Below are 17,112 nucleotides of genomic sequence, written 5' to 3'. Positions count from 1 at the left end.
TGGGGAGATCTAAAATCGAAAATACTATGTAAATAATCCATTACCTTTGATTCTCTTCATCAGATGTCACTTCCAGGTATCACAGGTCCATAACGAATGTAGTTTTGTTCAAAAAAGCTCATCATTTATGTCCAAAAATCTCCGTCTCGTTAGCACATGATGTAAGCCAGCCGGACTTCTCGTCATGAACGAGGGGAAAAAATATATTTCCGTTCGTTCAAACATGTCAAACGTTGTATAGCATAAATCATTAGGGCCTTTTTTAACCAGAACATGAATAATATTCAAGGTGGACGAATGCATACTCTTTTATAACGTATTGGAACGAGGGTACCCAACATGAACTAGCGCGCCAGGTGTCTAATGGGACATCACCGTTCCATGGCTCTTGTTCGGTCAGATCTCCCTCCAGAAGACTCAAAACACTTTGTAAAGGCTGGTGACATCTAGTGGAAGCAATAGGAAGTGCCAAAATATTCCTAAACCCCTGTGTTTTTCAATGGGATAGGTTTAAAGTCAATACAACACATCAGGTATCCACTTCCTGTCAGAAAATGTCTCAGGGTTTTGCCTGCCAAATGAGTTCTGTTATACTCACAGACACCATTCAAACAGTTTTGGAAACTTTAGAGTGTTTTCTATCCATATATAATAAGTATATGCATATTCTAGTTACTGGGTAGGATTAGTAACCAGATTAAATCGGGTACATTTTTTTTATCCAGACGTGCAAATGCTGCCCCCTAGACCCAACAGGTTAACCTCTACATAACCAGAGGAACAGATTAGCAGATAAGTGTACGGCTAAAGGCTATAACAACTGGTCGTCTAGTACGTTCGGAACAGAGAGTAAAAGGAGCAGGTTTCTGGGAACGGTAGAATAGATTCAAGGCATAATGTACAGACAAAGGTATGGTAGGATGTGAATACAGTGGAGGTAAACCTATGCATTGAGTGACGATGAGAGAGATATTGTCTCTAGAACAAACATTTCAACCAGGTGAGGTCACCGCATGTTTGGAAGGTGGAACTAAAGGGTTAGCTAAGGCGTATTGAGCAGGGCTAAAGACTCTACAATGAAATAAGGCAATAATTACTAACCAAAACAGCAATGGACGAGACACATTGACATTAGGGAGAGGCATGCCTAGCTGAGTGATCATCATTGGGTCCAGTGAGTAGCCTGGCGAGCTGAAGACACGTCGATTCAGAAAGCGAGCGGGCCGGGGCTAGCAGAAGGGCCTTAGAGGGATGTCGCGACGGAAGAAGTCAGTTGTAGCCCCTTCGTGCTGTTACGTCGGCAGATCAGTCGTGATGGATCATTTGGGCTCCGTGTAGTAAAAGGGTCCAGGCCAATTTGCAAAATAGGTATAGTAGCCCCAAAAGAATTGGCTGATGGACTTCTTCAGCCAACAGTCCGGTGTGCTCTAGACAGCTAGCGGGCTGCGACTAGAAGGCTAGTAGATGGGCATTCAAGGGATGTCGTTACGGGGGAGCCAGTTGAAAAGCCCCTCGGGCGGATTACATTGGTAGTCCAGTCGGCAAAATAGGTATTGTAGCCTAAGGAGTGGCTAATGGACTTATTCAGCTAGCCGGGAGATGGGCCTAGCATGAAATAGCTCCAGGCTAATTGGTGCTTGCTTCGGGACAGAAATGTTAGACATTTACATTTACGTAATTTCGCAGACGTTCTTATCCAGAGCGACTTACAAATTGGTGCATTCACCTTATGATATCCAGTGGAACAACCAGTTTGCAATAGTACATCTAAATCTTTTTTTTGTGGGGGGGGGGGGGTAGAGCAGCGAACAGTTTTGACTGGGCTGAGTGGGAACTGTGCTTCCGCAGAGGTAGGGAGGCGAGCAGGCCAGAGGTGGATGAACGCAGTGCCCTTCTTTGGGTGTAGGGACTGATCAGAGCCTGAAGGTATGGAGGTGCCGTTCCCCTCACAGCTCCGTAGGCAAGCACCATGGTCTTGTAGCAGATGCGAGCTTCAACTGGAAGCCAGTGGAGTGTGCGGAGGAGCGGGGTGACGTGAGAGAACTTGGGAAGGTTGAGCACCAGACGGGCTGCGGCGTTCTGGATGAGTTGTAGGGGTTTAATGGCACAGGCAGGGAGCCCCGCCAGCAGCGAGTTGCAGTAATCCAGATGGGAGATGACAAGTGCCTGGATTAGGACCTGCGTCGCTTCCTGTGTAAGGCAGGGTCATACTCTGCGAATGTGGTAGAGCATGAACCTACAGGATCGGGTCACCGCCTTGATGTTAGCGGAGAACGACAGGGTGTTGTCCAGGGTCACACCAAGGCTCTTAGCACTCTGGGAGGAGGACACAATGGAGTTGTCAACCGTGATGGCGAGATCAGTCCTTCCCCGGGAGGAAGAGCAGCTCCATCTTGCCGAGGTTCAGCTTGAGGTGGTGATCTGTCATCCACACTGATATGTCTGCCAGACATGCAGAGATGCGATTCGCCACCTGGTTATCAGAAGGGGGAAAGGAGAAGATTAATTGCGTGTCGTCTGCGTAGCAATGATAGGAGAGACCATATGAGGATATGACAGAGCCATGTGACTTGGTGTATAGCGAGAATAGGAGAGGGCCTAGAACTGAGCCCTGGGGGACACCAGTGGTGAGAGCACGTGTTGCGGAGAGACGGATTCTCGCCACGCCACCTGGTAGGAGCAACCTGTCAGGTAGGACGCAATCCAAGAGTGAGCCACGCCGGAGATGCCCAACTAGGAGAGGGTGGAGAAAAGGATCTGATGGTTCACAGTATCAAAGACAGCAGATAGGTCTAGGAGGATGAGAGCAGAGGAGAGAGAGTTAGCTTTAGCAGTGCGGAGAGCCTCCGTGACACAGAGAAGAGCAGTCTCAGTTGAATGACCAGTCTTGAAACCTGACTGATTTGGATCAAGAAGGTCATTCTGAGAGAGATAGCAAGAGAGCTGGTCAAGGACGGCACGCTCAAGAGTTTTGGAGAGAAAAGAAAGAAGGGATACTGGTCTGTAGTTGTTGACATCGGAGGGATCGAGTGTAGGTTTTTTGAGAAGGGGTGCAACTCTCTCTCTCTTGAAGACGGAAGGGACGTAGCCAGCGGTCAAGGATGAGTTGATGAGCGAGGTGCGGTAGGGGAGAAGGTCTCCGGAAATGATCTGGAGAAGAGAGGAGGGGATAGGGTCAAGCGGGCAGGTTGTTGGGCGGCCGGCCGTCACAAGTCGCAAGATTTCATCTGGAGAGAGAGGGGAGAAAGAGGTAAAAGCATAGGGTGGGGCAATGTGAGCAGGACCAGCGGTGTCGTTTGACTTAACAAACGAGGATCGGATGTCGTCAACCTTCTTTTCAAAATGGTTGACGAAGTCATCCGCAGAGAGGGAGGAGGGGGAGGAGGATTCAGGAGGGAGGAGAAGGTTGCAAAGAGCTTCTAGGGTTAGAGGCAGATGCTTGGAATTTAGAGTGGTAGAAAGTGGCTTTAGCAGCAGAAACAGAGGAAGAAAATGTAGAGAGGAGGGAGTGAAAAGATGCCAGGTCCGCAGGGAGGCTAGTTTTCCTCCATTTCCACTCGGCTGCCCGGAGCCCTGTTCTGTGAGCTCGCAATGAGTCGGCAAGCCACGGAGCAGGAGGGGAGGACCAAGCCGGCCGGGAGGATAGGGGACATAGAGAGTCAAAGGATGCAGAAAGGGAGGAGAGGAGGGTTGAGGAAGCAGAATCAGGAGATTGGTTGGAGAAGGATTGAGCAGAGGGAAGAGATGGTAGGATGGAAAAGGAGAGAGTAGCAGGAGAGAGAGAGCAAAGGTTGCGACGGCGCAATACCATCTGAGTAGGGGCAGAGTGAGTAGTGTTGGAGGAGAGCGAGAGGGAAAAGGATACAAGGTAGTGGTCGGAGACTTGGAGGGGAGTTGCAGTGAGATTAGTAGAAGAACAGCATCTAGTAAAGATGAGGTCAAGCGTATTGCCTGCCTTGTGAGTAGGGGGGGACGGTGAGAGGGTGAGGTCAAAAGAGGAGAGGAGTGGAAAGAAGGAGGCATAGAGAAATGAGTCAAAGGTAGACATAGGGAGGTTAAAGTCACCCAGAACTGTGAGGGGTGAGCCATCCTCAGGAAAGGAACTTATCAAGGCGTCAAGCTCATTGATGAACTCTCCAAAGGAACCTGGAGGGCGATAAATGATAAGGATGTTAACCTTGAATGGGCTAGTGACTGTGACAGCATGGAATTCAAATGAGGAGATAAACAGATGGGTCAGGGGAGAAAGAGAGAATGTCCACTTGGGAGAGATGAGGATTCCAGTGCCACCACCTCGCTGACCAGATGCCCTCGAGTTATGCGAGAATACGTGGTCAGACGAGGAGAGAGCAGTAGGAGTAGCAGTGTTTTCTGTGGTAATCCATGTTTCCGTCAGCGCCAAGAAGTCGAGGGACTGGAGGGTAGCATAGGCTGAGATGAACTCTGCCTTGTTGGCCGCAGACCGGCAGTTCCAGAGGCTGCCGGAGACCTGGAACTCCACATGGGTCGTGCGCGCTGGGACCACCAGGTCAGAGTGGCAGCAGCCACGCGGTGTGAAGCATTTGTATGGCCTGTGCAGAGGGGAGAGAACAGGAATAGACAGACACATAGTTGACAGGCTACAGGAGAGGCTACGCTAATGCAAAGGAGATTGGAAAGAAAATTAACTAAACAACTGGGGAAGCGAGAGAGCAGGGCCTCCCTCACTAACCATTCACTGAAACACTCAAATATAACTTTTTCCAACTTCCACTTTAGAAATGATAATTGATGTAAACTACAGTGGTTCAAAGTTTCCAGGAAAAGGCTCAAACTTGGTTTATTCAGCTAGATAACTTGGTATAGTATTCTTCCGTGAAACCCACCCAGTGCACCGTATATTATGATGCTGTAGCTAACTAGCATGCTAGCATCCAATAGCACCAATACTTGGTTACAACAAACTACCAATGGATCATTCGTGTCCGTGTCTATTTCCTTTCATAACGCAGAAGTAATTAAACCTCTTACATCTAGATGTTCCGCTAGCAGAACACCTGCTCCAATATCCAATGATAGGCGTGGCGCGAATGACAAATTCCTCAAAAATACAAAAACTTCAATTTTTCAAACATATGACTATTTCACAGCATTTTAAAGATATGACTCTCCTTTATCTAACCACACTGTCCGATTTCAAAAAGGCTTTACAGCGAAAGCAAAACATTAGATTATGTCAGCAGAGTACCCAGCCAGAAATAATCAGACACCCATTTTTCAAGCTAGCATATAATGTCACAAAAAACAAAACCACAGCTAAATGCAGCACTAACCTTGGATGATCTTCATCAGATGACAACCCTAGGACATTATGTTATACAATACATGCATGTTTTGTTCAATCAAGTTCATATTTATATCAAAAAACAGCTTTTTACATTAGCATGTGACGTTCAGAACTAGCAAACTTCCGGTGAATTTACTAAATTACTCACGATAAACGTTCACAAAAATCAGAACAATTATTTTAAGAATTATAGATACAGAACTCCTCTATGCACTCGCTATGTCCGATTTTAAAATAGCTTTTCGGTGAAAGCACATTTTGCAATAATCTCAGTAGATAGCCCGGCATCACAGGGCTAGCTATTTAGACACCCACCAAGTTTAGCCCTGACCAAACTCCGATTTACTATTAGAAAAGTTGGATTACCTTTGGTGTTCTTCGTCAGAATGCACTCCCAGGACTGCTACTTCAATAACAAATGTTGGTTTGGTTCAAAATAATCCATAGTTATATCCAAATAGCGGCGTTTTGTTAGTGCGTTCAAGACAGTATCCGAAGTGTAAATAAGGGTCACGCGCACTACGCATTTCGTGACAATTTTTTTTAAATATTCCATTACCGTACTTCGAAGCATGTCAACCGCTGTTTAAAATCCATTTTTATGCCATCTTTCTCGTAAAAAAGCGATAATATTCCGACCGGGAAAGCGTGTTTACGTACAAAAGAGAGAGAAAATAAAAGCATGGGATCCCCTCGTGCACGAGCCTGAGTCTCATAGTACTGTGACTGGCCACTATCCAAACGCGCTAATGTTTTTCAACCAGGGGCTGCCTCGATATCATTCAGCTTTTTGCCGCCTTCTGAGACCCCATGGGAGCCGTAGGAAGTGTCACGTAACAGCAGAGATCCCCTGTATTGGATAGAGATAATCAAGAAGGTCAAGAAATGGTCAGACAGGGTACTTCCTGTACAGAATCTTCTCAGGTTTTTGGCCTGCCAAATGAGTTCTGTTATACTCACAGACACCATTCAAACAGTTTTAGAAACTTTGGAGTGTTTTCTATCCAAAGCTAATAATTATATGCATATTCTAGTTTCTGGGCAGGAGTAATAATCAGATTAAATTGGGTACGTTTTTTATCCGGCCGTGAAAATACTGCCCCCTAGCCATAACAGGTTAAACGATGGCTAGCTAACACAAAGTCAGTCCTGCTAGCTACACAAGTGGACTACACATCTCGAAAGTTCAGAAAGTTAAGCTTATGTTGCAAAAATCTTATTGACTAAAAATTATACAGTACTGCTAGCTGGTAGAGTTGGCTAGCAAGCTGTGGCTGTGTTTACCTTTACCTTTGATACAAAGACAACTATGTAGGTAGCTAACATTACCATAATCAAAACGTTCCGTTGTAATGTATTTAGTTTCTACAGTACTGCTAGTTTGTAAAGTCAGCTAGCTAGCAGTGGCTGTGGTGTTGTGGTGTTGACGCCGTTTGGAAAACGGCACGAATGAACGAATCCAGCTTGCTAGCTAACCTTGTTAGTTTCTCAAAGTTAGTTTCTCAAGCTACACCTACACCTTTAGCTACACCTTTATCCTTGCTGCAAAGACAACTATGTAGCTAGCTAGCTAGCTAGCTAACATTACACTAATCAAATGGCTCTGTTGTAATGTAATGAAATGTAATATTACCCGCGGAGCGAAGTACAGCACGAATAGCCAGGAGAAGCCAATCGGATAGCAGCTAGCAAGCTGCGATGATCCAGTTGAAAAGGTTTAGAGCTTGAAGTGGGAATCTGGAGATATGGAGAAAAATAAGTCAGATTTGCTCTGTACATAGTCATTCAACACGGTTCACTTTAATAATATTTACAGTAGAGTACCTGTACTGTGGGTTCTGTGGTCACCAAACTGCCTTCAAGCTCAGTGGTCTCCCTTCACAGGAGTGGCAACAGGGAACATATAAATGCAAAAAATCACTCGGACCAGCCTTTCCGTACCGCGGCGGAAAGGCTCCAAACACCAGCAGCAAGAACCTGTTGTGTTTACCTGTGGGAACTCATGACCTCTACTTGTCTTTGACACAAACAGGTGCGGTGGGAAGAGCCAGTGTGTTGTCCCGGCATCCAATTTTGTTTTTGGAGACCCCTGTGTTGGGACTTACAAGTACTTGGACACCAAATACTCCTGTGTCCAACAGCCCGAAACAAGTCAGTCTCTGAATGTGTGCTAATAATAGTTAGTGGTGGGCACCAATAGCCATAATTTAATTCAACGTACTATCGGTATGACTGTGGCATGTTGGGATATTGTTTAATACTCCTACCCATTTTTCTCTTTTGTAAAAGCATGCACTCTGCTGATAGCTAGAAAAGGAATAGAATGGGTTGGTTCCCCTACGGTACCAGCTTCCTAACTTTGTTTTATTAAATGCTGCCTTATGGCCACAACGCGTTTCATACATGTATTTGTTTCTCCAAGTGTAAACCACCCTCACCTGCTAACTAACACTAGCTGGCACACAAGCTGTGGTTATGGAACAATTTAGCCCGCAACAACTTTAGTTAGCGTAGCCTGTAGGGAGGTCGGAGACCAGGAAGTGTGGTGCCAAGACGGACAAAGGAACTGATTGTGGACTACAGGAAACGGAGGGCCAAGCCCCTCCCTACCAGGAGGCTAAAAAGATTTGTTATCAGCCCTCCGATCCTCAATTCTACAGCTGCACCATTGAGAGGTTTTTGACTGGCTGCATCACCACTAGGTATGGCATCTGTCCGCAAGTCGCTACAGAGAGTAGTGCGTACGACCCAGTACATCACTGAGGCCGCGCTCCCTGCCATCAGGACCTCGACACCACGTGTGTCGGAAGGCCCTACATTGTCAATGCCTCAAGCACCCAAGTCATACTGTCCTGTTACTCCATGACAAATGGTACGGCTGCACCAAGTCTGGAACCAACAGGACCCTGAACGGCTTCTAATTCCGCCAAGCCATACAACTGCTGGATGACTACCCCCAACAATCTGCATTGACTTTTTGCTGTAACTTTTTTGACATGTCTCATATGGTGCTGCTGTTCCTTGTTATATGTACATATCTAGCTCAATTATCCAGCAAGAACATCGAAGGAAAGTGGTTGAAGCTTACTTGATGATTGTGCACACTTAATCTGGTTTAAGACTGAATATGTTTCAGTGAACGGTTACTAGCTAGCGCTACTCCCAGAGATTTGTAGGGTATACAGCTAATATGGCACGCCATAGAAATAAAGATTTGGTGTAGTGGGTCGACTTTTTCACCAGTTTAGGTCTAGCCAGCCAGTTTGCTTAAAATGTTAGCCTTTTGAGACCTGCTCATAAGGAAGTGGAACTACAAGGTAATGGTGAAAGATGATGCGCATAACTCTTTACACTTTAGTATATGCCGACAAGTTTAAAATGACTTACAAAATGCACCTGAAATCAACATTCCCTGTTAGTGCCCATCCCTAACACTTCACCAGGCTAATGTATGTCTTAATTTGTCTGGCCAGTGTGGTGTAACTCCTGTGTTGTCCTTGCAGTAAGCAGCATCATATGTGAAGGCTCTGATTCCCAACTACTATGTGGTAAGCTGGTTAGCACTCCCGTACGGTATAATCATGTGGTGACGTATATTAGTCACTAGCCCACACAAACACCCAGATTTGGCCATCCTTTTCTTCTTTCTCTTCCTCCTCAGATCGGGGTGAGATCCATATTCAGCGTGCCAACTATGGTCGTCGTCAACACGATGTGTGTTCCATTGGGCGCCCACAGGAACAACTCAAAAACACCAACTGCATCAACCAATCCACCACCAGCACAATGGCAGAAAGGTAGTGAAACCTTTAGTGTGCATTTACCTGTAGGCACTCATTGGCTGTGGTGTTAACCTCTACCTGTTGACACACAGGTGTGACGGAGAGCGCCAGTGTATTGTCAAGGTATCCAACTCCGTGTTCGGCGACCCCTGTGTCGGAACTTATAAGTACTTGGATGTGGCTTACACCTGTGACTGAATGTGAATTTTATATATGTGCATGCACACATGACTGGGAACTAGAATGCTGGTGCTGACAATATGCCTTGCAGGATGTCTTCCTGTGGAACCTGAAGATGTACAAGGCTTCTGGGATATCTTCATCAGGTCGTGCTGTTTTCTGCCAAATCAACTTCAATGACCATTGTGAACCTGTGTATTTTGTGTGTAAGCATTTCTTAAACAATTTCTGAACTGTGGTTGGTCTGACTTAAACGAAGTGTCAAAGACAAGACTGGTTCCTCTTGTATGTTACTAAATGTCACCAATATTTCTGAACATGTGTCCTTTATTCTTGCCTTTCACCGGACTCATTTGTACCTGGTGCTAACGTGCCTTTGTCTTGCTGTCTGTATTCTGTGCCCACTTTTAGGCAGTTGTAAAATATTCATTGTGCTCTGGATGGTGAAACTATTTTAAATCACTTGTACCTGCCTCTCAAATCACTGACAGGTAGTACTTATGTTTATATTCAGCTATATTCCCCGACCTCTTTCCATGGTTGAATATGGTGGTTCGCGCATTCAGTTTTGCGCGAGTTTTGCGATATATAAGTCAGGTGAACAAAAGGACTTGAGTTACTGTATGTTGATATTGTTACACCATGAGTCATTAACCATGAGGCATAAACCCCCACCCTTCCACTTACCAGAGAGATGTTTGTTTCTGTCGGCGCGACGCATGAAGAAACCCGATGGTTGTATCGACTTTGATAACATATCCCGAGTGAGCCATGTTTCCGTGAATCAGAGAATGTTACAATCTCTGATGTCTCTCTGGAAGGCAACTCGTGCCCTAATGTCGTCCACAAATAACTGCATAATTTCCTAAGGACTTGAAGCGAGGCGACCATCTCTGTCTGCGCCATCTTGAGATCATTTAGCTTCCTCACAGATGACTTTCATTTTGTAATAGATTATATTAGTTGGTTCTTGAATAAGTTCCTCTAAATCTTGTTTTTCCTCTAATTTATTTTGTATCTCTATAGTTTCGTTTTTATTGCTATCTACCTGTACTATTAGTGAATGTATTTCCCTTGTTAGTCTTCTCTTTAGCCAGAAACTGCTTTTTCATTGTTGTTGAAAATTGAATTGAATGACCTCTGAAGGTACATTTAAAGGTATCCCAAACAATAAAGGGATTTACTGAACCTCTATTGTACTGGAAAAATTCAGTTAAATTGTCTTAGTTAAAAATAAATTGTCCTCCAGTGGACTTTGATTAAATACACAATATCCCCATCCACGTGGAAATTCTACAAGAGTTGTGAAATCCAATTTAGATGATCCGATCGCATTCTGTCTCTAATTGCCCATTGGTTTTATTTGGGATGAGTACAGCAGTACCACAACGACAGTCCCACAGGACATATTGATGGTGTAATAGAAATAAAAATGCACTATGCGGATCACGCTGCCATTTCCTGGTTGCTGAAATTCTGGTTCACATAATTTTGACAAAAGTTGTTGCATCATTATACCATCTAAACTGCAAAATATATTTTTAGACCAAAAGTACTATTTTCAGCTGTTGGACACTGGTGTACAAAAATGTACCTCAGAGTAGAAATAGCTCTCTACAGATCTACCACTTAGACTTGATTTCAATGAGGGACAGATCAATGTTGGTGCATCGCCAAAATGTGTGGGACAGTGCCAGAGATACCTTTGAGATGGGGAAACTCCACTGGCATCATATTAACGCCCATTTTGTATGTTGCCCATACGTTGTTAATGGGCTGCGCAGTGCATTCTGGGACCAATTAGGCACTAGCTCAAAAAACCCAACTTTAGCATGAATTCCGTGAAGTACAAAATTGCAACTAATCCGAGATGTTTGATATTATCGTATTGCTTTGGAAGAGTGGTATTATGTATGCGAGGAAAATAGGCAGGTTTCTCGACTTTGAGAAGGAATTGCATGATGATTAGCTTAGCAACCGTGTGACGCATTATGACTCATCAAAATTCTGTGGGGCGTTATACATTTCTCCATTCATTGGCCAATTGAAGCTCTATTGTTCTTTAAAAATCTGACAAGCAAAAGCAGCCTTAAAAATAGCCTCAAGCTTAATTTCCACATCACGGTATTGTTTGGCTCATGATCTGAGCCAATCACTTAATGATCAGGGTTTGTAGGGTCTACACATTGTAATGTCTTAACGGTCCAGGTCTGCTTTGTGTACACATTAGGTCAAGTAAGCCTGCTGATGTCATAAGTACTACTGGTCAGTGATTTGAGAGGCAAGTACAATTGATTTAATAGTTTGCCCGTCCAGAGCACAATGAATATTTTACAACTGCCTAAAGGTGGGCACAGAACATAGACAGCAAGACAAAGGTACGTTAGCGCCAGGTACAAATGAGTCCGGTGAAAGGCAAGAATAAAGGACACATGTTCAGAAATATTGGTGTGACATTTAGTAACATACAAGAGGCAACCAGTCTCGTCTTTGACACTTCGTTTAATTCAGACCAACCACAGTTCAGAAATGCTTCCACACAAAATACACAGGTTCACAATGGTCATTGAAGTTGATTTGGCAGAAAACAGCACAACCTGATGAAGATATCCCAGAAGCCTTGTACATCTTCAGGTTCCACAGGAAGATATTCTGCAAGACAAAACGTCAGCACCAGCATTCTAGTTCCCAGTCATGCGTGCATGCACATATATAAAACTCACATTTAGTCACAGGTGTAAGCCACATCCAAGTACTTATAAGTTCCAACACAGGGGTCGCCGAACACGTAGTTGGATACCTTGACGATACACTGGCGCTCTCCGTCACACCTGTGTGTCAACAGGTAGAGGTTAACACCACAGCCAATGAGTGCCTACAGGTACATGCACACTGAAGGTTTCAGTACCTTTCTGCCATTGTGCTGGTGGTGGATTGGTTGATGCAGTTGGTGTTTTTGAGTTGTTTGCGTGGGCGCCCAATGGAACACACATCGTGTTGACGACGACCATAGTTGGCACGCAGAATATGGATCTCACCCCGATCTGAGGAAGAGAAAGAAGAAAAGGATGGCCAAATCTGGGTGTTTGTGTGGGCTAGTGACTAATATATATCACCACATGATTATACCGTACGGGAGTGCTAACCAGCTTACCACATAGTAGTTGGGAATCAGAGCCTTCACATATGATGCTGCTTACTGCAAGGACAACACAGGAGTTACACCACACTGGCCAGACAAATTAAGACATACATTAGCCTGGTGAAGTGTTAGGGATGGGAACTAACAGGGAATGTTGATTTCAGGCTCATTTGTTTAAAGTCATTATAAAATGTGTTAGCGTGAACTAAAGTATAAACAGTTTGACACGTCATCTTCCACCGTTCCCTTGTAGTTCCACTTCCTTATGAGCAGTCCTCAAAATGCTAACATTTTAAGTAAACTGGCTGGCTAGATCTAAGCTGGTGAAAAATTAAGTCGACCCACTACACCACATCTGTATTTCTATGCCGTGCCGGATTATCTGTATACCCTACAAATCTGTGGGAGTAGCGCTAGGTAGTTACCATTCAGTCTTAAAACCAGATTAAGTACGCACAAGCAAGCTTCAGCCACTTTCCTGCAATGTTCTTGCTTGCTAATTGAGCTAGATATGTACATATAACAAGGAACAGCATATGTCAAAAAAGTATTTGCAAAAAAAAAAAAAGCAATGCAGATAGTCAGGGGTAGTCATTCAGCAGTTATGGCTTGGGGGAAGTAGAAGCCGTTCAGGGTCCTGTTGGTTACTGACTTGGTGCAGCCGTACCATTTGTCATGGAGTAACAGGACAGTATGACTTGGGTGGCTTGAGGCATTGACAATGTAGGGCCTTCTGACACACGTGGTGTCGAGGTCCTGATGGCAGGGAGCGCTGCCTCAGTAATGTACTGGGCCGTACGCACTACTCTCTAGCACCTTGCGGACAGATGCCATACCTACTGGTGATGCAGCCAGTCAAAAAGCTCTCAATGGTGCAGCTGTAGAATTGAGGATCGGAGGGCTGATAAATCTTTTTAGCCTCCTGGTAGGGAGGGGCTTGGCCCTCCATTACCTGTAGTCCACAGTCAGTTCCTTTGTCCATCTTGGCACCACACTGCCAGGTCTCCGACCTCCCTACAGGCTACGCAAACTAAAGTTGTTGCCGGCTACATTGTTCCATAAGCACAGCTTGTGTTAGTTAGCAGGTGAGGGTGGTTTACACTTGGAGAAACAAATGCATGTATGAAACACGTTGTGGCCATAAGGCAGCATTTAATAAAACAAAGTTAGCAAGCTGGTACCATAGGGGAACCAACCCATTCTATTCCTTTTCTAGCTATCAGCAGAGTGCACGCTTTTACAAAAGAGTCAAATGGGTAGGAGTATTAAACAATATCCCAACATGCCACAGTCATGCCGATAGTACATTGAATTAAATTATGGCTATTGGTGCCCACCACTAACTATTACTAGCACACATTCAGAGACTTACTTGTTTCGGGCTGTTGGACACAGGAGTATTTGGTGTCCAGGTACTTGTAAGTCCCAACACAGGGGTCCCCAAAAACCAAATTGGATGCCGGGACAACACACTGGCTCTTTCCGTCGCACCTGGGTGTTTCAGAGACAGGTAGAGGTCATGAGTTCCCACAGGTAAACACTACAGGTTCTTGATGCTGGTGGTTGTTAACGCCACAGCCAAGGAGTTCCTACAGGTAAACACCACAGGTTCTAGTACCTTTCTGCCATCTTGCTGTTGGTGGATTGGCTGAGGCAGTTGGTGTCGGTGAGTTGGTTATCGGGGCGCCCAATGGAACACACATCGTGTTTACGACGACCATAGTTGGCACGCTTGATTTGAATCTTACCTCCATCTGAGGGAAGAGAGACAAAGAAAAGGAGAAAGGTGAGGGACGAAGGAGAGCGAAGACTGGTGTGGGCCAGTGACGCTAATCTACAGTAGAAAATATCATAGGTGGTCGGTGACTAGTTTACCACATTGCAGTAAAGCATCAGAGCCTTCACACGTGATGCTGATTGCTGCCAGGACAAATAAACAGGAATTACACACCACTCATATTAGCTTGGTTAAGTAGTATCATCATCATCATCATCATCATTACATACAGTACCTCCATCTGTTAGTGTACAGCAAGCTGCAGCCAGCACTGAAAAAACATCACACAGCTAGTTCAGCAACATTCCACATCATATGCACTTGGACCATGAAGCTAGAATTTAGCATTTGACTCTATACTCCAGCATTTGAGTTATACTAAGTGTACTGTAGTCATCAAGTTCAGAATTGTCTCTTATTCCATGCATGCAATGTGACAGTTTGTTAGACAACTTTGTTTTGAACAATAGAAATGTAATGTCCCGCAAGTCATATATGATATGTACTTCCATTACGCTCAAATACAAACATTTGGTCATATATATTTACATTCTAATCTGCATCAGATACAGATTTTATATACTCACATGTGACCACCGTCAGTCTGACCATGTGCATGATGCCGGGTACAGGAGTGGTAGTAATAGAGAAAATGCAACTGATGCTAATTAGACCCAATACACCTGGTATTTATGTTATGTGACATGTCTTAATTAACCCAGGTGTATCTATTTGTCTCCAGGTGCACCTCATTGCAATTAGGGGCCGGCGTTTGCTGGTCTATACCTCGCTATTGGTTCAGTCTCATGGAGTTAGATAGAGGACTCTAGATGGATAAAATCAATTTTGACATTAACATTGCCATTGAGGGCTTCCAACATTTTAAAGTAGCCATCTAGGTGGGGCTTCTTCGTTAGGGAAGAATCACATGGGCCACGTTCAGTCGCAAAACCTTCGAGCGTTGCAGATTTCCATTTCATGAATAGAGACAACGTATTTCCTTATTCTACATGTCGGAGAGACATATTTGTTCAACATAGCATATTTTTATCTGAACCTTCCAAAACGTTGCATCCTGCTGTCGTGACGTTGTATTAGTTAATGTGACGACTGTTGCTCATCGAATGATTAACGGTTTAAAATTGCGTGATTAAATTAATTAAGCAATCAATCAAGCAATTATTAACTCATCAACCTGGGGCACCATGGGAACAGTATTTTGATTGAGTTTCTATTTCCCAAATTAACTCAAAGGATATCAGAATATCGATTTTACAACAGTCGCTAAATTAATCAATTTCCTCTACAGTCTCATTCTGAACGTCGCATAATCCGGGAATCTGCACGGACCCGGGCTTCACCAATGAGTTTACCACACCAATCTTAGTTGATTATTTATTTACTAGCAAGCTAAAATGATGATAAAAATACACATACACAAAACACAGTCTAGCTATTGATTAGGACTTAGTATAACTGGCCAACACACTATGGCGCGTGTTACCCAAAATGGGGATTTAAAAGAGAGAGAAATCAAGAAAGTACACGAGAGAAATATACATTTGGGTTCATTTGTCAGCCATGCTTATTTAAACCTAGCCTTGCCCCGAACTGCCGCTCTTATGGGTCAGAATATAATGATGTAATTACGTGTTGGAGGTCTCAGGTGGGAAGCTCCGCGTGTGTCGTTTAGGCTTCTCAATGATGCACTTCTCCGGCGCAACTCTCTGGTTGTCCTCACGATGTCAGTGTCCTTCTTGGCTAAGTGGTCTGATCCCTCGCCCTTGATCTGAAAGGGGTCTTCTGAGGACAGACAGCTCTGTAGCTCAGAGCTCACAGCTTCGGACTCGAACGGTGTATATACCACGATTCAATGGAGAGTGTGGTTCGGCTTGAATTCACCCGCTTAGACACAGCTACTCGTCCGTAGCTCGTGTAGAAAAAGATTTCTTTGTCTTCAACCTTGTGTTTCGTTTTGGTGTTCGTTGACTTTGTTGGACCTTAGCTGCAGCTTGGGGTCACTTAGTCTCCTATGTTAATTCTTCACTCTCCTGTCTTATACCCTAGGGTCAGAAGTGGGCGTAACCGCCTTTAGGGCAATTCTCTGGGCGGACCAAGTTAAGGGGCAAGGCCTAGATTTTGACTAAAATCCTATTTTAGACACTACCTTCACATCTCATCTTTACCAAAACATTCTCTTTGATTTGGATATTTTCCACACAACGTACAATGTATAAACATCAGGCATATACTGGGAAAACTCTTAAAGGTACAATGTTTTCATAATAACGTCATCTCTTAACCTTTAATAACAATTCAAAAGTTACATACATTTTCATATTCCACCTCTCGTCATGACCACCATTGTGGCTGACGGAAACCATTGTTCCAAAGTCCCTTTATTGCATGTTTAAGGTTCTGAGGCCAGAATTCCATTGTGAGGACAAAGGAATTTCTCTGTGGCCTAAGGTTTATTATGGCGTGAGGGGTCATAAAACCCCCACATCTTTAGACCCCTAGATCTCTCCTCCTCTGTTGGGGTTTTGGGAGATAATCTGTAGGGTGGTGGTCTCCTGTACCCTGACCTGATCAGGACAGTCATGACAGTCCCCCTCTGGTAGGTTCAACTTGGAATGATTCTGCATGTTGCAACCCACCATAAGAATGACCATCGGATGTCCTGGTCTGTGGATCATCAGAGCAGCCCCCCCCCCTTTGGTGGTTCACCCTGGTAGGCTTTCCGCAAGCTGTGGATCACCACCAGAATGGACCTAGGAGGTCTGGCAGTGGCTCTGTGTTCCGGCCCGTCGTCCGGTTATCCCGGCTAGTGGACCTAGGCAGTAACTTGGCAGACGTTAATAATGCACAACACTCAGGCAATACATCATTACATTTCCTCCCCAAA

General features: G+C 44.5%; 1 protein-coding gene across 1 annotated transcript; it reads right to left on the bottom strand.

The window, feature by feature from the left end:
* Positions 1-11,770: 11,770 nt before the first annotated feature.
* On the bottom strand, positions 11,771-14,891 carry LOC106583757 (L-rhamnose-binding lectin CSL3-like). The gene is made up of 9 exons (XM_014168319.2): positions 14,795-14,891; positions 14,443-14,478; positions 14,306-14,350; positions 14,049-14,184; positions 13,803-13,921; positions 12,443-12,487; positions 12,197-12,332; positions 12,012-12,119; positions 11,771-11,940 (listed from the first exon to the last, which is right to left on the bottom strand). Exons 1-8 carry the CDS (start codon positions 14,823-14,825, stop codon positions 12,014-12,016), a joined length of 654 nt encoding a protein of 217 aa, XP_014023794.2. The 5' UTR covers positions 14,826-14,891; the 3' UTR covers positions 11,771-11,940; positions 12,012-12,013.
* Between the last annotated feature and the right edge of the window lie 2,221 nt (positions 14,892-17,112).

This window comes from Salmo salar, chromosome ssa22, assembly GCF_905237065.1.
Source record: "Salmo salar chromosome ssa22, Ssal_v3.1, whole genome shotgun sequence".
NCBI classification, from domain to species: Eukaryota; Metazoa; Chordata; class Actinopteri; order Salmoniformes; family Salmonidae; genus Salmo; species Salmo salar.
This window is presented reverse-complemented; position numbering and strand designations above follow the sequence as displayed.

Coding starts and splice junctions, on each gene's coding strand:
- LOC106583757 (XM_014168319.2), bottom strand. CDS start 14,825: ATGCACATGGTCAGACTGACGGTGGTCACAT. Junction 13,922..14,048: donor AACAGCAAGATGGCAGAAAG/GTACTAGAACCT, acceptor TGAAACACCCAG/GTGCGACGGAAAGAGCCAGT. Junction 12,333..12,442: donor TGATTCCCAACTACTATGTG/GTAAGCTGGTTA, acceptor TCTCTTCCTCAG/ATCGGGGTGAGATCCATATT.